This window comes from Rhinolophus sinicus, chromosome 16 (genome assembly GCF_057876585.1).
Source record: "Rhinolophus sinicus isolate RSI-liver-muscle chromosome 16, RSI-T2T, whole genome shotgun sequence".
Classification (NCBI taxonomy): domain Eukaryota; kingdom Metazoa; phylum Chordata; class Mammalia; order Chiroptera; family Rhinolophidae; genus Rhinolophus; species Rhinolophus sinicus.
Window position 1 is genome coordinate 65,003,604 of NC_142516.1, and position 25,108 is coordinate 65,028,711.

The window sequence follows — 25,108 nt, forward strand, 5'->3', positions numbered from 1 at the left end:
TTTGAAGCACACAATTCAGTGGTTTTAGTACACTCAAAGAATTGTGCAACTAATCACAGAGCAACCACAATCTAATTTTAGAACATTTTATTAGCAGTCAATTCCCATTACCCCTTTCCCCTCCCCAAGACTGAAGCAACCATTAATCTACTTTCTGTCTCTATAAATTTGCCTGGACTGAACTTTTCTATAATGAAATCATATAGTGTGTGGTCTTTTGTGACTGGCTTACTTCACTTACCATAATGTTTTCAGGTTCATTCACATGTAGCATGTATCTGTATTTCATACCTTTTTGTGACAGAATAATATTCCATTATATAGATGGGCCACATTTTGTTTTTTGTATTCATCAGTTTGGGTGTTTGAGTTGCTCTCATTTTTGGGGGGAGGGGGCGGGCACTATTATAAGTAATGCACTCACATTCATGGACACTTTTGTGCAACTTTTTGTGTGATTATGTATTTTCATTTCTCTTGGTTATATACATAGGAGTGGAATTGCTGGGGACATATAACTGTGTTTGACTTTTTGAGAAACTGTCAAATTGTTTTCCAAAAGGACTGCACCATTTTACATTCCTACCAGTATTGTGAGGGTTCTGATTTCTCCACGTCCTCACCATCCCTCTGAATTTTCATATTAGCTTCAGTGTTTCCCTCTGCCTTCCGGCTCGCCAGGTATCCTGTTCATTGTGGTAGGATGTCTGTCAGACCTTCCCCATGCTCTAAGGAGCTAACTGGTGCGGTAACTGGTGCTACCGATGCAGTCTCCAGGTGTAGGCATTGTTGTCTGTTTCCCCAGTACGCTGTTCAAAGATTATTTTCAATTTGTGCTATGATGTGTAAGAAGTCAGGAAGCAAGGCAGATGGACCCAGAACCAACTGCTTTTAGGGAATTTTTAAGGCAATGAGGCCTGGTTAAGCATCTCTAAGTTAATTCCTGATGATATGAAACCTGGCAACTTGCAAGTATCTCTGCAGACCAGAGATACGTGGAAAAGCCCGCTTGTCAGAACCAGAAGGTGTGCAGACATGCCAGGATTTCCCTGGTATGCATCGATATCAACAAATGCCATCATGCCCTATGTGGAGCACACATTGTTGTTATCTCTGTAATTATGGTGAGCGCAGGCCTCTGAGAATTAGGTACTCAATATTGATTGAATCTGAATTAAATTTTGTCTTAGAAAGTGCTCAGGTAGACAGGTTGCCTTCACTCCTTCACTTTTGAAGAGAACACTAGTTGTGGATTGAAAAGCTTCATTGCAGTTGAGGTTATTATACTTAAGAGAAGCATTTCCTCTTGTTTTCTAAATCCCCCTGCAAGAATCCTGACTCACTGCAGTTCCTAAATGGAACAGTTCTTTGGGGACCTATGAAGAAAGCAGTCTGCAGGAATTGTTAATTATTTCTAAAAATAACTCTGGGAGACAGGCTAATGGTAATGACTGAGTTCTGGCATTTCATGGTTATAGCGGCCACTTTTATATGTTTAGATTTCCTCCCCTAATGCTTAATATCTCCATATGGGCATTATGATGGTGTATCATTGAAAGTATTAAAAATTTAATTAATTGCTTAACATTGTATCTTGTAGAAAGTACAACAGTGGTAATCTTTTTACATTTTTTATTTTTGGTTCAAACAAACCTAACTAATCACAGAGCAACCACAAAATCTTAAAATTGCAAATGAGACACAGTAAAGTATAGCTACCAATTACAGATTTTAGGTTTTTATATTCTATAGCAACAAACTGCCAAGTCACATACACACACAAAAAAGTCCACTAAAGCATTCTGTTCTTTCCTGATCTCTACTATATATGCTACTGGAAGATTTTAAGCTTTGTCATAGTCTTATGGCTGGAATCACAAATTAAAAAAAAAAAAAAATGTATTCAGACAAGGCAAATATTTAATTATAAACCATGGAAGTTCAATATATTGAATGTGTCAGTGTTTGCATTTTATTGTCGGATGGTGTAAAATTTTATTAGTTTTCTATAATAATCATTGCTTATATTGGCTTATGGTGATTTTCTTACTATATTATCCTTAGTTCTTTACATGGACCTAGGATTGTATCTAATAAGATGATTAGAGGTTAACATTTAGTTAATCTGAAAATAAATAGATTTTTTAAAATTAATTTTTAATGGTCTTTTGATGTTATAGAGCAATGAGTTTAATGCAATTTTAAAATCTTGACATAAAAAGGACAAAGAAAAGATTTTACATAATGTTTTAGTTTTGCTTTCTCCGTCATTTTAGATAAGACCAGAAATCCATATTCCTGCTGAACAAGATGAAGATGAAGATGATGAGGAGAAGGACGCAGACCTTTCAGTTTCTGGCTCTTGCTATCTCAGCCTATTGTCACTCACTGCTCCTTTGGTTTTACCAGGTGACTCTTCTGTAATGTAGTGAAAAAACTAGCATTTTTCACTGATTTAACCTGTCTGATTGATTGTATTCTTTTGTGATGTGTACATATTATAGCTTACTTTAATCTTACTTACTTTCTATCTGAAAGGCAAAAAATGTATCCATCTGTTCTATAGGGAATGCTTGAGGTTGTTTGATATTCAAAACATACTGAATGTGTTAGATTCAAGTGAAATTGAACTGGAAAACTAGTTTAAACAACCATGTTTACTGAAAAATTAAAATTCATTTCAAATGCTGAATTTATTCTGCAAGACAAATTTGCAGTGGGACTTTTAAGCCACTGATTCAAATAATGGTTTATTATTATATAAGCAAACTGAAAAGATCATTAGAATCTTCCAAGATTTACTGGGTAGTTTCATCATTATAAATTTATTCTTTCTTTAGAGTTACCCTAAATGTGGTATCAATATTCAAGAACTATAAATTAATACCTTTTAAAAGTAGACCAAACTATATGGTTATTCAGTTTTTACATAAAGTTTATAGGATTTGGCATTTTAAAAGTTGTTCTAATTATATCTAATTATTCTAATTCAGTATTAGCCAGCATTTTGCTGAGCGTGCCATCTATTACCTATTCTGTTCCAATTCTACCTTGAATATGCATGGATGTAAAAATTTAATTTCTGAAAAGTAAGTTCAATAAACACAAGAAATGTCATCTTCTCAGTCATAATCCCACCAGCCTATGATGTTGGAAGACTTTTCCTTGATTTCGTCCCACATGGAGATTCCTGAGGAATTAGTCAAATATGTTATTTATTTCTAGACAAAGCTCCTGTTCCAAACCCCCACCTCCTTTCATTAGAGAAACCTGAATGGTACACCTCAGAGTTCACCTTCTCTTTTCTCCTGACATCCAGAACAAGCCTTACAGACATGTTTCCTGTTCTTCTCATCTTTTCTAACCCACTTCCTACCTCAAGGTTCTTCAGAGTCTAGGACCTTTCCTGCAGCTAATAGTGAGTCTGAGGAAAGAAAAAGCCTTCAATTACTCAAGTTCCTCCTGTATCCGAAGATAGCCTTAGAATTAAAAGTCCTCTTGAGCTTTTCAAACAACATTGTTCCCTCTTACATGGATCCATCCTTCACCCGCACTGTGGTTTGAAAAGCAGGAGAAGGGGGAAGATGTTTGTCGCCAAGGTGTACTGTTGTTTCTGTCCTCCCGGTCTGTGCAGTGCTGTGGTGGCCTTTACCTGGCTCCTCTACCTGGTTTGTACTTGATGGTTGTTAGCGCCTCTCCTTGAGAAAGCAGGGGGAGGATTTGAGAGCAACAACTGTATCTGTGTGAAACATTCAATAATCAGAGTCAGATGGGTGGTGTAGATGTTATCTGTGTCTGGCCAACCATGCAGTTTGTTTTCCTGTGACTTGCTGTCCCAGGGATTACTGGAGAACTCAGGAACGAAGCAGGAAAAAGCACCAGCTTTAGGAATGTATGCCCTGAAAGGTCCAGGGTGGATGATATATATTAGGTCTCTGGGTACAGGAGGCAGAAAGCCAGGTCGCACTGAATATAAGTGAATCTGCGCCCTTTGCTCCTCTTACTTCCTTTCAAGTAAACACAAAAGCAGCCGCAAAGTAAATCCAGTAATTTGCATAATTTTAAATAGAGGTGTTACTGGTATTGATTTAAAATTTTTCTTTTACTTTTGAAATAACTTTAGACTTATAAGATGTTGCAAAAACAGTTTAGAGTGTTTCTGTGTTCTTTTACCCCGTTGCTCCCATCGGTAACATCTCACATAACCTTAGCTTATTATTAAAACCAGGAAACTCACATTGGTACAATACTATTAGCTATAACTTCATTGGATTTTACCCTTTTTTTTTTTTTTATATGGTACATAAACTTTCTGGATTAGTTTTTTTTTTTTTTTTTTTTTTTTTTTTTTTTCCCCCACACAGCGTAATGTCTTTGAATGCATCCAAAAGGTTGCCCGTATGAATTGTGATTTTTTTATTGCTGAGTAGTATTCCATTGTAGGATGTACCACAGTTTGTTTATCCACTCACCTGTTGAAGAACATTTGGGTTGTTTTAGAAATGTATATCTGACACTGCGTTCTGCATATTGTCAGCTCTTTTCAAATTCTCCCCTGGTCATCTGCAAGTCTCACAGACAATGGGCACAGTCCTAGTTGCCAGCTTCGTGGCTGTGGGAAGATGGTGCTCCATATAATCAGTTACACTCCTGGTATCTTACCCTCATTTGAACTATTCTCAGGGCTGGAGTTATTTGAGCATCCTTAGTTCTCTGAAGAGCTTGATAAGTAGACAGATTTCCAAGCTATGTGCAGATGGGTACTTATCTCTTGACATATATCAGCTTCTGCCAGAATAAGATCCCTTCTGAGAAAGCATGAAATTACCTTCTCTCACTATCGCTCCTCTATCCTCACAGATGTTTCTAGCTACGTTCTGAAAAGTCTGAACTCATACTCAGCTTGAAGCAGTCATACATATGCATGTGAATGCAGGTATTGGGGTATATGGCCTGCAATTGGATGTTCCTCTCTCTTTGATTTAAATGGTGTATTGATTAGGATCTTGACAGGAAAGGTACATTCAGATGGAACAATTGAGAGTTTAACAAAGGGACTATTTACAGTTATGCTGTCAAGGTTAAAGGAAGTCACAAAGAGTGATTAATGTTTCTAGTCTGAAGCAGTAAGGGGAGGTGGCAGTTAGGGGAATCGAGAGAGCATCGGTGTCACAATCAGGGCTGCCGAAGGGGAGCCAGGGCCTCCCTAAGAGGGACATAGGCAACCTGTGGCAGTCCTGCAGGTGAGTGTCTGGGGAATACATGCCCTGATCTCACTCGGGTCCATCCTCTGACCTCTGGCCAGTGTCCATTGGATGAAGCCAGAGGACAAGGGAGCCTGTTGTGCAGTTGTTAAAGGTTATTGTTCTAGGGCACAGAGCAGGGTTGACAGGGTAGAGAGAGAATCGCCGGGGTAAACGGAGAGCCTCCCACACAAGTGTTCTCCGGACTTGGAATGAGGAGGCTCGGTTGCATCTAGGAAGTGTCTATATGGGAGTGACAGAACTGGGCTCACAATAGATGCCCCAGTGAGCTCCTACTGCCTTTAATTTAACCAAGGTCATTTAAAGGAGGCTTTTAGATCTGATATTCAGAATGAAATCCCAGTTTAGTTACGTGGATCCTTGCTTTTTGTTCCTATAATAGGCACATGCAGTGATTTCCTCTTTCTGTTTTTTATATGATTTGTTTAGTTTTAATGTTTTTGTTGTTTTTGTTTCTGCATTGGGCAACCTCTAGTGGTCCTTAGGAAAATAACACTTGAATATAAACCCATAGTTGGGTATCCTATTGTCTTCTCATCCCACATTTCTGGGTTACCTTATAAGAAAATTGTCAAGCAGTGAAGACCTTGGACTAATTAGAATGAACACAGCAAATAAATAATGAACTAATACTTCAGTTTTTAATACTTGTATGGCTGTTGCTACAGAATAATGGACAGTCATAAAAGTGCTCTCTGAAAAATACCTAAATGACAAGGAGTCAGTCAAATGGGAATCTGGGACTAGTGTGTTCCAGGGGGATGGAATAGATGGTACCATGGCCCAGTCTTGGACTCTTGGACGTGAACTTTGTGTTGCTGAGGAATGGAAAAGAGGCCACATGAAGGGTGCCTTAACAGAGCAGCAGGCAAGGAGGGCAGGTGGGCAGAAAAGCGGTCAGAGGGGGTTGGGGCTAGAGCGTAGAAAGCCTTGATCATTGTCAGACGTTTTGATGTTCTTCTATGGACAGTGAAAATTTACTGGAAGATGTTAGGGCTGAGAATGACATGAAATCCTGGGTTTGGGTAGAGGATGGTTTGTTGGAGGGGTACTGAGGAAGGGAAACCAAGAAATGAGTTTTTAAATTAGTCCAGATGAGGAAGAGAGGAGATAATGACTGAGCAAGTAGAAGTGAAAATGCAGAAAAATGGATGGATTTGAGATATATTTTTAAAGGTAGGTCTAGAAGAAGTTGCTATTGGAGCACATAGAAGGAGTGTGGGAAAGAGAAAAGTTACGAATGACTAAGTGTTGTTGTTTTTTAATTTTATTGGGGGAATATTGGGGAACAGTGTGTTTCTCCAGGGCCCATCAGCTCCAAGTCATTGTCCTTCAGTCTCGTTTTGGAGGGCGCAGCTCACTGGCCCAATGGGAATCGAAACCACAACCCTCTTGTTCAGAGCTCGCGCTCTAACCACTTGAGCCACCCGGCCACCCATGACTAAGTTTTTAAGCTTGAATAACTGGGTTATTTTATTCTGACTTGGGGAAGACTAAAAAAGGGATGAGAATCAAGAGTTCTTTTCTCACTTTGTGAAGCTTGGCCTGAAGTCCCTGTGTGTGTGTGTGTGTGTGTGTGTGTGTGTGTGTGTGTGTGTAATTAATGTTTCTCTTCTAATATACTGTATTTACTTTTGATCTTTTAACTCTTTCAGCTTTGGAGGAATTTTTTACATCACTTGTGAAGCAAGAAATGGTGAACATGCCCCGTGGGGTGTATTACTCTGCATTAAGAGGAAGTGCCTGCTCAGACCAAGGAAAGACTATAGCAAGAATCCCCAATTTTATATTGAAAATGTATGAAACAAACAAGCAACCAGGTTTGAAACCTGGCCTTGCAGGTGAGCACAGTCTATCGCCTCAGGGTACAGGTCGTTCACGTAGTGTTTTAACTTCCATTTCCAAGTCAGATGGACTAGGTCACAGCAGGGCATTGCTGCTGCTGCTAACATCTAGACACAGCTGGGTAAATGATGGCAATAAATCCCATGTTAAAGACATCAAGAACTGTAGAAATAAAGATGAACAGCTGGATGAAAATTCCAGAATGGGAGAACATCTGAGGACTTTTCCCGGCCCTATGGGTGACAGTCACTGATTCTCCTTGTGGGCTAGGATTGGGGGTTGGCCAAGAAGAGGCCTGTTGGAGGATAAAGAAACCAATGGAGTTTTCAGTGGTTCCATGGGACTATGGTGATGTGATGGTTAATTTTATGTTTAGCTTGACTGGGCTCAGAGATGCCCAGATAGATGCTAAAACAGTATTTCTGGGTGTGTCTATGAGGCTGTTGCCAGAAGAGGTTAGCACTGGAATCAGTAGACAAGAATAAAGAAGATCACCCTCACCAGTGCGGGCGGGCAGCATCCAATCTGTTGAGGCCTGAATAGAACAAAAAGGCAGAAGAAGGGTGAACTTGCTCGAACTGGGACCTGCCCTTGGACCTTGACGCTCCTGGTTCTCGGACTGAATTATACCACTGGCTTTCCTGGATCTCCAGCTCACAGATCTACATATGTCTCCTGTTGCTTCTGTTTCTATGAAGACTCTGACTAATATGACAGACAAATTGGAGGTTTTCCTCATAAGCTATTTACTGAATTTTGAATTTGCACTGAAAGTTCAAGAACTAGGCTGATGCTTCTGAAAGGCAAAGTGAAATCTCCTTCAGTCCCGTGGTGCTTAGGAAACACAGACTGGCTAGGAACATGAGTCTAAGAAGAAAGCACACGAGTAGTGAATTGATAGGAAAGACCTATAGCTCTTTTCACCTGGCTGCACTTACCAATTATGACCTCCACTGGAGGCCGAAATTCAGGCTCAGCCTTAGCAAGAAGCTGGGTCAGGAGGCAGAGAAACCAAGAGACCCTGATAGTCATGCAGTGCCTGAGTGGCAAAACGGGAGATTGAGGGACCTTTAACACAGCCTATTTCTCCCTTAAAATATTTGCCCAAATTTGGAACTCTAGGGGAGGGGAGAGTTAAAGAGGTAAGCTGAAAACCTCTGAGGAGAGATCTGAATCTCCCATAATTATTCCATATTGAGGAGTCAAAGACCTCTTAGTCTGTTGGTTGAAAATCATGGGGGAGGCATGGCCCTAGCAACAGGATTGAACCAGAGGTAGATTGAGATTTGCCAGAGCTATAATTAAGCTTAACCCAGTTCAGTCCCTGATTTTTTGAGATCAGTCCTTCACTCTATCTGCCTAACAGAGGAGAGGAGGTTAACATCATTTAGACTAAAATTTCTGTGGTTCTTTTATTTACTCTCCAGGATACAATGAAAAAATACTCAACATATGAAAAAGGTAAAAGCTAGGAATGAAGGGGACATTTCGTGGAGCTAAAGAAACCACTCCATTGAGAAAATATCACTATTCTAATCAGTATACACAAAATATATGGCAAAAAAAAACAGGAAAACTAAAAGATGAACTAGACCTGCAATAAGAGTGGGAAACTCAAAAACATCTTTTTCAGTAGCTTGATGAACAAGCAGACAAAAAAAACAATCAACAAATTTACAAAACATCTGAACAATACTGTATGCCAACTTTACTTAATTGACATATAGAACATTGTACCTTACAGTAACAGGATTTCTATGCTTTTTAACTGTATATGGAAAACTTACCAAAATAACCATATGGCAAACCATAAACTTCAACAAATTTCAAAACAATGAAGTCATTTAGAGTCTGGCCTCTGACGGCAATGGGATTAAGCTAAAAATAAACAACAAAAAGATAACTAGAGTGTCTCCAGTAGCCTGGAAATTGAATAATACACTTATAAATAATCCGTGGATTAAACTAAAAATCAAGATGGAAATCAGAAAAATATTCTGAACTGAATGATAATGGGAATAGCCATATCATGATTTGCAGGATGTAGGTAAAACAGTGTTAGAGGGAAATTTATACCTTCAGTGCATATAGTAGAAAAAAGAATCATGATTTACATTTCCATCTCAAAAAGCTTGGAAAAGAACAAATTAAACTTAAAGAAACAATAAAGGAAGGAATAATAAAGATAAGAATAGAAATCAATACAGTAGAAAACAAAATAAAGAAAATCAGCAAAACCAAAAATTAATTCTTTGAAAAGTTTAACAAAGTGATAAAGCCATTGTAAGTCTAGACAATAAATAGAGAAATATAGATATCAGGAATAACAAAGGAGGTACCATTTTAGACCCTCTAGCATTCAAAAAGATAATAAAAGAATTTATAAAGAACTTCAGCCATTTGGATTAAATATAGAAATTTGTCAAATAAAACTTTGCAAGACTGACAAAAGAATAAATAGACTATGAATAGTTTGATGTATACTAAAGAAATTGAATCTGTAAACACCTTGCCACAAAGAAAACACTAGATTCAGATGGCATCCTTGGTGAATTCTTCCCAAAAATTAAAGAGAAATGACAATGATCTTTCATAAACACTAACAGGGACTAGAAAAAGAGGAACCCTCTTTATGAGATCAAAACCTGGCAAGTACACAAAGGGAATAACACACAGCAATCTCTCTCATGAACATAGTTGTAAAAATCCACACACACACCCCCGTTTAAAAAAAAATTAGAAAATTTAACTCAGCAATACAAACAAAGGATAATACATAACAAGTGGTGTTAATTTAGTGTTTGAAAATCAGTATAATTCATTACAATAATAGAAAAAGGCAGAGCAATCTTTAGATGATCTCAATAGATGCAGAAAAACACCTTTGAAAAATTGCTTCTATTCATGATATAAAAAAGACTCATTAAACTATGAATAGAAGGGAACTTCTTTTATTCTGATAAAGAACATCTACAATGCCATATTTGTACTTAATACTGAAATATTGAAACTTTTACTCCTTAAGATTGGAAAAAAGATACGGATGCTTGTTATTACCACTATTATTCAATATTATAATGGAGGCCATAGCTAGTGTAATAAGCCAAAAAAAAGAAAAGAAAAAGAAATAAAAATCATAAGGATTAGAAAGACAGAAATAAAATAGTCATTATTTGCAAGTGACATAATTGTGTATACAGAAAATTCAAAATTATCTGTAGACTGATTAAGGATAATAAATGAATTCAGCAAGGTTACTGCATACATACAATGACGAAGATATATAAAAATCAGAGGTATATTTTACATACCATAACAAAAATGAAATTTAAAAGCTATACCATTTACAATAGCATCAAAAATACCAAGTACCCAGAATAAATTTAGCAAAAAGTATGTAAAACCCTTATGCTGGAAGCTACAGAATATTATGGAGAAAGATTAAAGAAATCCTAACAAATGGAGTGATTTACAATATTTATGGACTAGAAGACTCTGTATTGTAACAATGTCAATTTGTCAGTTCTCTTCAAATTGCTATATAGATTCAACCCAATCTAAATCAATACCCCAGTAGGTTTTTCTTTTCTTTTTTTTTTTTTTGGAAATTGACAAGCTGATTCTAAAAGTTGTGTGGAGGTGCACAAATTGCCAAGGCAATCTCAAAGAATAAACAAAGTAGGAGGATATACATTACCAGAAACAAGACATATAAAGCCACAATAATTGACAGTGTGGTATTAGTGCAAGACTAGACAAACTGACCAATGGAAAAATACATGTTCAGAAACTGATCCACACATACAAGGTCACTGGATTTATTATAGAGGTGACACTGCATTGCTGTGGAGAAAAAGGATGATCTTTATAACAATTCTATAATTAAAGCTCTATTTATAAAAATGGCAAATTATATTAAAATCAAGAACATGTGTTAAAGTATACCATTAAGAGAGTGAAAAGGCAAGCCACAGAATGCAAGAAGATATTTATAATACGTATATCTGGTAAAGAGCTCATACCTTGAATATGTAAAGAATTTTTGCAAATCAATAAGAAAAAGACAATCGAAAACCAGGAAAAAAATTGAACACCACCCTTCAAAATGAGAGTATTCAAAGATCCAAGGAACATATGAGTAATTGGTCAACTTCATTAGTCATCAGAGAAATGCAAATTAAAACCCCAAAAAGATACCATTACATACTTAACAGATTGGCTAAAATGAAAAAAGATGGAAAATATAAAGTATTGGTAAATATGTGGAGCAGCCAGAAGTGCTGCTGGAAAGTCAGTTAGTACAACCACTTTGGAAAACTGGTACTGAACAAATTTATGCTGTCTTACCCAGCTATTTCATTCTTAAGGATAAACCCAAATGAAGTCACTAGAAGACATATACTCTAATGCTCATAGTAGCATTATTTGAGTAGCCCTGAACTTGGAAGCTATCTAATGCCCATTGACAGTAAAATGCATGAATATACTACAACTGCCAATATTAATGATTTTTGCAATGATTATGTGGAGGGAAAGAAGCCAGATGTAAAAGCGATATTACAGTCTAATTCCATGTATATAAAGCACCAAAGTAGGCAAAATGGTTGCTAGATAGTTGGCTACCTTTGAGGTACGGGTAGATGTGCCTGGAAGGAGACATGAGAAAAGAAAGGCTTCTGGGATGTTGATAATGTTTTGGTTCTTCATCTGGGTGCTGATCATACATACATGTTTGTTTTAGTAAAAATTCACTGAGCTGCATGGTTATGACATGTACTTTATGTATACTTCAAAAAGAGATTTTTAAAACTACAATGATCTCTGTGTTTTAAATACCTTAGCCCTTGAATGTGTCTTCTCATTGGCTCAGAATTACTCAGGTAGTTTCCAAGACTACCCTAATTCATACTCCAGCACTTGGCTGCCTGACCTTGCTTTTCCATTGACACTGGGTGTCTGCTGGAGCTGGAAATTCAGTTTGAAAACTTAGTTGACCAGAGTGGGAAGGACTGGGAAGAAAAGTGTTAGAGGAGGAGGGAGAACAAAAGGGAGGATGAATGTACGTGAATGCAGGTGTGCGGGAAAACTTGCCTCCTTGTAGGTATATACTAAACGAACCCCATGTTCTCAGAGGTTCACAAAGATTGGTATGGAAAGCAGTTCTCTTTAATTAAAATTTATTTTTTTAAAAAAAGGTTAACAGAATCTCTAGAAGTAACAGTTCATAAAACTTAAAATAGCTCAAGAATTGTAAATTTAGTCATTTATTTGCAAATTAATGAGGCCTGTAAAAAGTGATAGTTTAAATATATTAACTTTATATTCTATTTTTTCTTTTCCTTAGATACCTATAGTCAAAAATCATAAATTGCTTAACAAATTCTCTTTTAATTTCTAAATCTCTATCTAGATTGATTGAATATGGATTACTGAGAATTTAATTAATAAAGTTTGTCATAATAAATATTTTTATAAGTTTCTCTTGTTTTTCAAGGTGGTATGTTATTTTGTTACGATGTTTCGATGTATCAGAGTAAAGATGGCAAACCATTGAATCGATTGATGGCCAGTAGAGGGCGAAATTTCAAGCAGACCTCACTTGCTCTAGTGCATGAGGTAAGTGCCTTCCCATAACTGACAGGGTCTTCTTGCTTGTTTATGTTTTGGGGTTTCCCTTCTCCATTTTATGCTCATGAAATTAATGTGTATCGGGAAATAACTTTTCTCTTTATCATAATTAATGTAAGTTGCTTTTAAAGGCAGCCAAAGTAGCTGATCCAACTGAATACTAAAATACTTGGATGTGTTTCTGAGAGAAACAGGGGTGCTCTCCCTACTGCCCAGCCTAATATCAGGGAGCAGTATCTAGGAATTTGTTTCACTTTTTCAACGTTTAACTTCCATTGTTCAGAATAAATACCAACTTAAATTATTTACAGAAATAATGTTGCCTATTTCTTAATTCTATTCTTTCGCAAGCATGTAAGGCACCAGTATTTATATTTTGTGAATGTTGTAAATTAACAGTAAATAAAATTGTTTAGAAAAAAAGAAACCTTTCGGTTTTAGTGTTTATTTTACTTTTCTCTTAGGCTCCCCTTTTAAAAATAAAGTTATGTGATGCCATTAGATGATTTGCATGAAATCTAATAACTGCAGATTTTAGCAAAACCAGAGGGAAAAGGAAAGCTGAAAAGTATTTGGGAAATGTGGGATTTTGTTGTTGGTTTTTGAAATGTTTATGAGTGTTACTCATTCAGGTGTATATAAATTAAAATATATGAATGAAAAACAAAACAAAATACAGCAAAGAAGTTTATTTTATATATTTTAGATATAACATATAACAGTTATAAATTAAAATATATAAATTGTAAAAAATTTAATGGATTTGATGTAAAACCAGTTAGGGCTTCTATACTATGTTTGTATTAAATCTTATATTGATGCATAATTTATAAATGTTGGTAACACTAATTTGGTTTGATTATATTCTCTATCATACCAGTTACACCAATTACCATAGCCGGTTTTTAAAGACCCATCTTTAGCTTATGCCACCCATGTTCCTCTCATACATTTAATTAGAGTTGAAATTATGTAAATATTTGGTTCAGAATCTTTTTTGTCTAATACAGTGCCTTCATTTAACCAAGGAGGGAAGGAAGATCTGGGAAGAACAGTGTTTCTGTGGGAAGAAGAGAGGTTTAATTTCATGAAAAGAGGGAAAAAATAGGTGATTTCTACATTTGTTTTCCCTAGCATCGTGCCAGTTGCTGTGGAGAAGGGAGTGATTTGGGACTTTTTTGTGCTTTTAAGCCGTGCATTTAGTTATTTGAAGGACAACCAGAGTATTAAGTATTACTGGAAAGCTGATTTTAAATTTCACATTCAGAACAAAAACGAGAAAAAGCATTAATGTGGGGGATAGCAGAAGACTAATAAATTCAGCAAATGGTGTCAACACTGATGAAGTGGGCCTTAGATATGAACAAAGAACATAATATTTGGCTTAAAATACTTGTTACATGTGTTGTAGAATGCCTAGAAAATTTCAAAGGAATGAGAAAACAAGATCATTATTTTAGGAGTCAACTAAAAGACACATATTGGACAGAATTCTGCTAAACCTATGGTAGGATTTTAGTTTGGATTCATTTTCTGCTTGCTGTAATTCATTTTAAAAAAGGGCAGAGACAAAGAATGAGTCATCCATTTCACAAACTATGTGACAACAAATAATAAGAGTTTTAAGAGCTGGTTAATAAGAATAACAATTGCAATAATAATAGCTCATAACCAGCTCAGGCACTTTAAAAATTGCTGTACATACATTAATTCGTTTAATCTCTGCATTAACACTGTGAGGTTGGGACTGTTGAATGTGCTCGAAATCACAGAGCCAGTAAGTAGAGGAGCCTGGAAATTGAACCCAGGCGGTATTATTCCCTGTTCTTGAACCACCTTATACCATCACGGGTTAAGCAGAGAACACTTTAAAAATACCTTTGGTTCTTGCCCAGATGATGCTAGTATTTCCTAATTCTTCTCCTTGCTTCTAATCTTTCTGTTGTTGCAGTCCGTTTGGTATTTTTTGCGCTGAAGTTTCTTCAAACTTTCATTTGGTTCTCATCACTGCTTTATTCTGAGTCTTGTTACTTAAAAAAAAAAAAAAAAGAAAGAAAGAAAAACTGTCATGAGAGTTTCAATTTATTTATTAATTCACCCACTGATGGATCTTTGGGTTGTTTCCAGTTTTTGGCAACTATGACTATAGCTGTTAGAGATTGCTAAGTCTTACGGTAAGTGCATATAAGAAGCTACCAAACTGTTTTCCTAGTGACTGTCCCATTTTGAATCTTCACCAGTGACATAAGGGAGTTTCAGGCACTCTGCCTCCTTGCCGGGGCTCGGTATGGTCAGTTTTTAAAATTTGAGCCATTCTCATATGTGGGTAATGGTTTCCTTTTGTGTTTCCTTAATGTTGAGCATCTTCTCATGTATTTATTTGCCATTCATATCTTATCTTCCATGAGGTGTCTTGATCATTTGGCTGTTTTTAAATCAGGTTTTTGTTTTCAAATGAGCGGGTTGTTGTTTTTTTGTATAGTCTGCATATAAATCATTTATTAGACTTTTGTGTTGCACATGTTTTTACCTAATCTGTAGCTTGTCTTTTGATTAGCTTAACAGAGTCTTTTGATGAGCAGATTCTTAGTTTTGAAGAATTCTAATTTATCAAGTTTTTCTTTTTATAGTTCTTGCTTTTTGTCTAACCCAAAGTCTCAAATATTTTTTTAACTCCTATATTTAAAAAAAAAAGAGGTATAATTCATATACCATTAAATTCACCCATTTAAAGTGTGCAATTCAGTGGTTTTAGTATATTCACAGAGTTGTGTAACTATCACCACAATCAATTTTAGAAAAAACATACTTTTTTCTAAAGAAAAAGTTTCTTTGGAAAAAGAAAGAAACTCTGTACCCATTAGCAGTCACTCTCCATTTTCCTCCTCCCTAGCCTCTAGCAACCACTAATCCACTTTTGGTTTCTATAGATCTGCCTACTTTGGACATTTCATATAAATGGAATCCTACAATATGTGGGCTTTTTTCACTTAGTATAATGTTTTCAAGGTTTGTATATACTGTTGCATGTATCAGTACTTCATTTTTTTTATGGCTGAATAATATTCCATTATATGAATATACCATAGATAGTTTATTCATTAAGCACTTCATGGATCTTCTATATTTTCTCGTGCAAATTTTATAGTTCAAGGTTTACATTTTAGCCTATGACCTATTTGAGTTCATTTTCATAAGGTATGAGTTATGTTTGTTGAATATGCCATCCTTTCTCCATTTAGGCACCTTTGTCAAATATCATTTGTCCATATACAGAGGGTGCCAAAACATGTATACACATTTTAAGAAAGGAAAAAACAATTAAAATTGTAATATTCAATATATACTGATAACAAGAGATGAATACAAGTCACGTTTGACTTCTGCAATGACAAGAGGTGTTCCTGCTGGTTACCCTCAGAGTCCAGACCCTTCTGATTACGGCGAACATTGTTTGGTAGACTTCTGTGGCGAGCATGTAAACTGTTCCAACACTATCGCAGAAGAAGCAGGACTTGTTGCTGTGAGAAGCCTTCCGAATCTTCCCTTATGCACATCACACACAGTACCATGCGTCTCAAACTTATCACGAATGTGTGCAATTGTTAGGTGTGTTGGAGGTTCTGTTGCATCCTCACACCTCCATTGTCGTTGCACTTCCACAACGTTCTCAAATTTCAAATACCACCTCAAAATGGTCTTGAGTGCCTCAAATGACAACTGTGCTTCTGCCATTTTCTTTAACTGTCCTGCCTGTCGCATGGTAATGCTTGTATTCATTTGATTAACGCCATCTTTTAAGTGAACGTCATACTACACATTGCTCCCGTGATTCAATTGAGCTTCGAAAAGTAATACATAGATAGCATCTCTTAAAATGTGTATACATTTTTTTGGCACCCCCAGTATGTGTTGGTCTATTTCTGTACTGAATTTTATTTCATTGATCTGTGTGTGTATACTTTCATCCAAACCACACAACTTAATTACTGTTGCTTTATAATAAATCTTGAAAATAAGTAATATGAGTCTTCCAATTTTGTGTTGTTTTGTTTTTAAATTTGGCTATCTTAGGCCGTTTGCTTTTCCACATAAGTTTTAAATCAGCTTTGAGAAACCACAAAAAAGCCTGCTGTAACTTTGATTGGAAATGCATTGAATCTGTAGATCCATCTTAACAATGCTGAGTCTTTCAACCCAAGATATATGTATTTTTCCATTACTTCAGATCATTGTTTTGTTATTACAAACCTTGCACGTATTTTGCTTGATTTCGTATTGAATGTCTTTAAGTACTTTGATGCTGATGCAGTTTTTACACTGTCTTTTTAGTTTTAATCTCCAACTTCTCATTGCTTCTCATAAGTGTAAACATATAATTAATGCACTTCTATGACCTTACTAAACTCAGTTACATATTCTTGCAGCTTTTTTGTTTTTTATTTTAATGTTGTCTATATAGAGAGATAGTCTTAATTTTTTCTATCTGATCTGTATGCATTTCATTTCTTTTTCTTTTTTTCTTTCTTTCTTTCCTTTTTTTTTTCTTTTTTTCTTCTTTTTGCCTGATTGCACTGTCTACGGCCCTTCAGTGTAATGTTGAATAGCAATGGTTAAGCGCAGACATTCTTGTGCAAAGTCTTGGGGGAAACCATATAGTGTCTTAACATTAAATATGATGTTAGTATAGGGTTTTTGTAGATAGCCTTTATCAGGCTGGTGAAATTTTCCTTTTATTCCTAAATTGTTGAGAGTTTTTATCACAAACGGATGTTGAGTTTTGTAAAAAAAAATTTTTTTATTAAGTCTATTGAGATAATCGTATACTTTTTTGGTTTGTTGATATGAGGAATTATTTTGATTGATTTTCTATTGTGAATCAAACCTGCGTTCCTGGGATAAACTACACTTGAACATAATGTATTATCGTATTTATACATTGCTGAATTTGATTTGCTAATAATATTTTGTTAAGGATTTTTGCATCTATGCTCATGAGGGATATTGTATAGTTTCCTTGTAATATCTTCCGCTGGTGTATTGTCAGGGTAATGGTATCCTAATAAATAATTTTTAAAAAATGTTTGGTAGAATTTTCCGGTGAAACCATCCAGGTTTGGAGATTTCATCTATCCGTCCGTCCATCCATCCATCCATCCATCCATCCATCCATCCATCCATCCATCCATTCCTACCTACCTACCTACTTTCTAATCCTGAAGGAGGGATTTGGGTGGCACTACATACACAACAGTTAGTCTCTGTCTCCTTTTTTAAAGTGTAAACTTCATAAAATGAGGGAGGATTTTTTGATCATGTATGGGTTCAGTGCTTGGTATTACTGGCACATAGTAGACACTTTATAAATGTTTGTTGAATTGATTTTAATCCTTATGAAACTTGGATGTGTCTTGTGCTTCATATATGCATTTAGTGGAATAGTTTCCTTTTCTGAGAAATGGTGTTATTAAATTAGTAATAATCTAATAATTGTTGAGGTCTTACAAAGAAATGACATTATTGCCATTTGAACAAGCTCTTATGTACTGATTTGTGTTGTTATTCATTTATGTGGTTTAGCTTCCCCTCCCGCCAAAGATCACATAACCCTATAGGATATTCTATGGCCTTCTTACTACCTGCAACTAGAGGTGGGTGAGTGAATAATGGATTGGCAAAAGAATTTTGTTTCGAATGTCCAAATGCAATACTTTTCATATTTTGAAGTGTATTTTGCTTTATGGAGAACTAGTTATTTAATGCAATCTGTGATGAATTCTTTTGGAAAATGTTACATACCCTTTTTGAAAAAAAAAATCTTCTTTTCACTGACTTTTAAAAAAGCAAAAATCTACCATGTTACTTTTGGAAGATTCACAGATCTAAATCTGACTTGGGTTTGATCTGACATACCAGGAGCAGTTCTGTATACAGTTGTCTCCCCTTATCCACAGGGATAAGCCCCAAGACCTCCAAAATCACAGATAGTACCAAACCCAATATAGATTATGCTTTTTTCTATACCTACATATCTATGATAAAGTTTAATTTATAAATAAGACACAGTAAGAGATTAGCAACAATAACTAAAAATAGACCAATTTAATAATATACTGTAATAAAAGTTATGTGAATATGGTCTCTCTCTCAAAATATCTTATTATACTATGTTTGCCTCTCTTTTTGTGATGATACAATGCTTTCATGATGAGATGAAGTGAGGCAAATGACGTACATATTGTGATGTAACATTAGGCGACTGTCAGGGATACACAAGCACTGCGATATTGCGACAGTCCACCTGATTACTGAGACAGCTATTAAGTGACCAACAGGAGGGTAGCATATACATCATGGATACGGTGGACAGAGGGATGATTCACATCCTGGCAGGATGGCACAAGGTGGTGCAAGATTTCATCATGCTACTCACAATGATGCTCAATTTAAAACCAATGAGTTGTTTATTTCTAGAATTTTCCATTTAATATTTTAATACTGTGTTCAACTGTGGTAACTGAAACCTCACAGCGAAACTGCAGATAAGGGGGGACTACTGTAATCACAGGTTTCTTTAAGACTAACGTGCCCTCTCTCTCTTTGCTCCTTTGTACAGGGGCCAACCAACGGTCATTGCAGGTCTACTAGGGCTTCTCTAAACTCAAGGGACTGTCCTCGTCCCTCTGATTTAAAACTACTACTTCTCTTCCTGAGACTAGCTTGACTCCTGTTGATGAGGAAGCTGAAGGTGAATGACAGTTTCCTTCCCTGTCTTGTCATCCTGCAGCAGTTCTAACTCTGACACGACACTCCCCTAAATTGGATGATACTGATTTGTCCCGGGGTGAGAATGGCAATCTTACTTCATTATTTCCCCCATCTTCGGGCACATGCAAATTTTCGTGATCCTGTTGCTGCAATCCAACCATATTTCTGCCTCAGCATCAGGCAATGAGCTCTTTTCTCATTTTTATTTCAGAGAAACCTATCAGGACTTACTGGTGGTACTACTCTGAATAAAATCTTTGTTTCTAAATTTTCTTTTTTTGATCATCATTTGATTTTTTGCCTTATAAATTAATTTTGCTTTTCTCCTGTCTCCTTTAATTTTCCCCCGAGAGTCCTGAAAGTGCATGTGACGTAACTCATTATTTGAAATACAAGGAGTGTATTTGCCTTTTTCTCTCAGTGCCTTATTTATTTAAAAACATATTTTTTATGAAGAACATGGAATAGTATTACCATTCATGCAGTATGAAACCGTTAGATGAAAATTCTGAATAATTGGGAGAAGTAGTGTCTGTCCTTATTATACATTTCCCCTTAGAAAACACTGTGAAAAGTATGGTTTGCTGTATTTTAGAGACTCTATAATTACCATGTGATGTGAGTTGTTATGGTAACTGGGTTTCCCCCCTCCTATTAAATAACAGAGTAAATGGTTGCTGGAGATGTGATTGAATTGTCAGCTTTTGAGCTAATGTTACCCTGATGGGAAAGGGGGCTGGGTAGAGAGAGAGGTAGACTGAGGGGGAGAAGGAGAACGAACAAGGAAGAAAGAGGTGAAAGAGAGTTGTAAATGTCCAGAAAGCACCCATAAAGAGATGAGTGTCATTTTACTTTAAAAATGTGTCCTCCAGGAGTCCTGCCTTCTTTCAATCACTATTTGTCAGGGGGCAGAAATAACAAAATATTATCTTGTGCAAGCAAGATTACTATTGACAGAAAATTGAAGTATATTATTGCTTATATATAAACAATGGGACATTGAGTGGTTTGGGGGGTCTCTAACACTAAGTACAAATGAGTTTTCTTCTGGGAATGTGGGAGGAGTGTGTGTATGTCACAGACCAAATGTAGTGGCTCAGTATTCATGTGTCTGTATAGCAACGGAACTTAAATGCTTTTATTCTTTTGATAACATATACATCTGGGGAGTATGAATCATGCCTTACTTTCTGAAATTGAGGTTTTACATCAATAGCAAACAGTTTATCTGTCAATTTTTACATGTTGCCCGACCTCGTACCATTCGAGTTTGACAATCAAACAACTCCACCAACGCTTTGTCTTACTTGATTTATAGTATGTAATGAAGGGATGGCAAAATGGGTATTTTCTTATAAATGAATCATTTTATTTGTTAAGATCACCCAGAGGCAGAAAATACTACCAAATTTCTGGGCAATGTATTCTAAATAGTAAATTAACTAATTAGGTGGCCATGTAGTCCCTAGGTAAAACATGTGTCAGTGAGAAAACAAGGTCTACTTTTTCATTCTCGCTTTCAACATTTTCCTGCATTTGTGAATTGTGTTTCTAAGTAGGATATTTTCTGTTGAGCTTAGTATTTCAAGTATACTTCATTAGAACCTATCTGATACAAATTAAAAAGTTTAGTTATGAAATTTCAAAATATGAAGTTTATAATACCTGCTTTAAAATTTTGCCTTGTCACTCATTGTGTTTTGATCTGTAATTAAACATTGCCTGGCCAGAACATTTTGGACATGCTTTAATAAAATTTCAAGAAACAAGTTGTATCCTTAACAACTTGCGTTTGAGTTGAGCTGTTTCTACTCAAAAACGTTTTCTAACATAGTTTTCGAGCATGATTGAAAGTTGCCCAGCGTATTTTTTCGTGATTACTTGTTTATGATATGGCTTTCACATGACAAATTTTTGTCGTAAAGCAAATACTGTACATTTAATTTGGTTAAACTTAGCGGGTACTTAATTGAACACTTATGTGCGAGGCACTGTTATAGGTACCAGGGGAAGGATTCCGGGATGAATAGTACATGATCCCTGCCCTTAGGATTGTATGAGATTAACGTCCACACACAAATAATCTAAGATGGAATGTGTGTTACAGGAGAGGTCTGTAGTGTACTGGAAGTATAGAGATGGGAGACATCATTTCAGTAAGTCGAGATGAGAGGAAAATAGGGCATTCAAGGCAGAGGAAGCAGTGGGTACAAAGGTCCTGTAGAATATAGGACAGCCTTGGAAATTGGTTTATAATCTACTTTAGCCAAAATACATGTTAAATGAAAGAGGAGAGCAGAAAATCAAGTGGGGAAATAAGGTTGAGGATCTTGACCAGCAGAGTTCTTACATGAGAACAAATTATTTTTTAAGTAAATGATGTGCTTTTGCAAGACTGTGAACATAGTACAAATGAATTTGGACTTTATTCTTTAATGAACTATCAAGAGTTTTGGCAAAGAAGTTCTCCTTTAATATAATAGTAGCTGCACCATTTAGTGTGTATTAGGAGGAAAGATTTTAGACTGTGAAGGGATTGGTTAGGTGGCCTCAATGATCTAGGCAGGAATTAGGGCTAACCCAGTAAGAAAGAATGTAGGGACAAATATAATAAACATTTCAGAGGTAGAGTTGACAGTTGAGGTGGAGGGAAGGAAGAGGTCCCGAATAAATCAGAAGTTTTAAACTTGTGTGACTGAGATATTGATGGGCAATACTGATAGAAAAAGGACTGATAAGAAGAGTGGATTTGGAATGACGATGACGAAATGTACAGCATGTAATAATAGATAGTGAGAGGTGTATGGGAGAAAAGTGCATGTTCCAAAAGTAGCCATTTTCAAACTGTGTTCTTAATTTTATTTATGTTGAAGTATAATATACATACAGTAGATTTCTCTACTTTTAGCGTATAGTTCTATGAATTTTGACAAGTACACACTTTCGTGTAACCAGTACCACGGTCAAGATAAAAACAGTTCTGTCACCCTCGAATTCCCCCATGCTCCTTTGTAGTCAGCCCCTTCACCCTCCCCATCTCCTTATAACCACTGATCTCTTTGATGTCCCTCTAGTTAAAACTGTTTTAGAGAATCCTAGGGACCACGACAAACTAGGGTCTGATGATCCAGAGGGCTGAGCACCAAACCCCCAGGCTTTGTACTCACTTCCCTTCTCTGTTTTGTCTTATATGTTGGCATTCCACTTACTATTTATTTAATATTTGAGGTGGGGTGGGAAAAAATTATGTAGCAAATATTTGAAGACTATTATTCTACAATGCTGCTTATACATCTGTCTGAGCCTCCGTTATCTCTCACCTGGATTGTTGCAATAGCCTCTGAGTACATTTCCCTGCTTTGAGCTTTGCCCCCTGTGATTCTCACCATAGCTGTCTGCATGATTCCTTTACAATATGGATTAGATTATGTGGTTCTTCTCAAAATCTTATAGTGGCTCCGCCTTTGGTAAGAGTAAAGCAAGGTCTGAAAAATGGCCTAGAAGGCCCTGCATTCTCTGGGTCCCCTGGTAATTCCCTAGTCTCCTCTCTTCCCACTCCCTTCTGTGCCCACTCTGTCTGTGCTTCTTTCTGTTCCTCAAACAGGTCAGCCGTGTGCTCACTTTAGGACCTTTGCCTTACCTTTTTTTTTAAATTAAGGTAAAATTCATATAACATACAACTAACCACTTTAAAGTATACAACTCTTGGCATTTAGTACATACACGGTATTCAACCATCACCTCTGACTAGTTCCAAAACATTCTCATCACCCTCAAATGGGACCATGTATCCATTAAGCAGTCACTCACCATCCCTCCTCCCTTCTTTCTCTAGCTCTTCTCTCCTTCCTCGCCTCCCCTGGCAACCACTAATTTGCTTTCTGTCTCTATGGATTTACCTAGTCTGGACATTTCATATAAATGGACTCATACAATATGAGACCTTTCGTGTCTGGCTTTTTTCACTTTTGCATAATGTTTTCAAGGTTCATATACATTGTAGCATGTGTCAGTACTGCGTTCCTTTTCGTGGCTGAATAATCGTGTATTGCAGATATACCATATTTTGTTTATCCATTCATTTATTCATGAACTTTTTTATTATTTGCACCTTTTGGCTATTGTGAAAGAGCTAATATGAATGTTCGTGCACAGGTATTTGTCTGAATACACATTGTCATTTCTCTTGGGTATATACACCTAGTAGTGAAATTGGTGAGTCATATGGTAAGTCTATGTTTAACCTCTTGAGGAACTGCCAAACTTTCCCATAGCATCTGAACCATTTTACATTCCCACCAGCATGCACCTTGGTTTTTACATCTTCATCTCCTTCCAGTTTTTACTCAGACTTCACTTTCTCGGTGAGATCTACCCAGACCACCCTATTTAACCCTGTAACCTGCTCCAGCACCCCTTGCCTCATTAACATTCTTCTCCCCCTGACCCGACTTGCATGTTTCCCTAACATGGTCTCTTTTTTAGGCACATGCTTAATATTTCATTATACTTACTACCTCTTAGATACAGAAACTCTTCTTCCTACTCTTCCCTAAATGATAGGACCTGCTCATCTCAGCAGTCCATCAGACACCTGTCATTGCAAGGGTATGTGCAGTTAGTTATAGAAAAAAGTAAATTTCACATATTCCTTAAAACTTGGTGCACAATGATTGAGAACCCTGCTTTGTCATCAGCTGAATAACAAGGTTATACAGTCATGATTTGGAATTATTTTGTTGATTGAGTTTCCATTAAAGGCTTCTCACAAGCACAGCAAATCACACACAATGTTTATCCATTAAAAACACTCATTGTATTTTTCAGCCTAGCAACACTGGCCTATATGGACCATCCTAAAATGTGTTTTTGTTAAAAGTGATCAAGGAAGTCTCTTGCCTGGAACACAACTGGAGTGTAGGGGACAACTGTCTTCTAGCTGATTCCCTAAATCTCCCTTCACTAATGGAAAGAGCAGGAGAGTGCATCTTCAAGAGATTTATTCACCGCTATCTCCATAGAGCACTAAGACCAGCTATAATCTCATAAAACGTGAGGAGGTCAGGCTGGTGTCTGGGCTCAAGCGTTTTACTACATCTCTGCACCCACCTTCAGATGTGGTTGGAGAAGCAGAAGGAGAATAAGCTTTCACCTTCAGCTTATAATTTCCTTTTAAATAGGTTTCCTGGCACAAATGTCTTTGTTCTTAGAAGCTCAACGTTTGATTTGCTCATTTTCTTTTACATTTTTTCCATAAGGCTTTCTTTTTTCACCTCAGGTTTCAGAAGCAATTAAGACCATTCTCTTTCGAAAAACATTCAGTGCTCTTATTGCCAATTTCCTGAAGCGATGAATATTCTCAGTAGTGCAATGATGTCTATGAATTATTTGGCAGGGAAGTTTTTGAATACTTTGAGGTTCTGAAGTAAGAGATGAAAGTTTTGGTTGTGGTGTCTGAGTGTTCTTTCTGTTAAACCTAGTTCTCAAAATAGGACTTAAAAATAGTTAATGAATTTTATGAAAAGGGAACAGAATTGATAGGAAAAACATTAAAGAAACTTCCCTGCACTTTGGAAACAGAGGGCAAGGCCAAGGACTGATTA

At 36.4% G+C, this 25,108-nt stretch overlaps 1 protein-coding gene across 2 annotated transcripts in view; it reads left to right on the top strand.

Moving 5' to 3' along the window:
* FOCAD (focadhesin) overlaps positions 1-25,108 on the top strand; it is a 274,355-nt gene that overhangs the window by 173,096 nt on the left and 76,151 nt on the right. For both annotated transcript variants that reach the window (XR_012495704.2, XM_019750360.3), the window contains 3 exons: positions 2,277-2,409; positions 6,920-7,105; positions 12,604-12,725. Coding sequence is in view for 1 of the 2 variants with exons in the window: in XM_019750360.3 (XP_019605919.3) it covers positions 2,277-2,409; positions 6,920-7,105; positions 12,604-12,725 (441 nt within the window). In the remaining variant the exon portion in view is untranslated. The remainder of the gene's footprint in view (positions 1-2,276; positions 2,410-6,919; positions 7,106-12,603; positions 12,726-25,108) is intronic.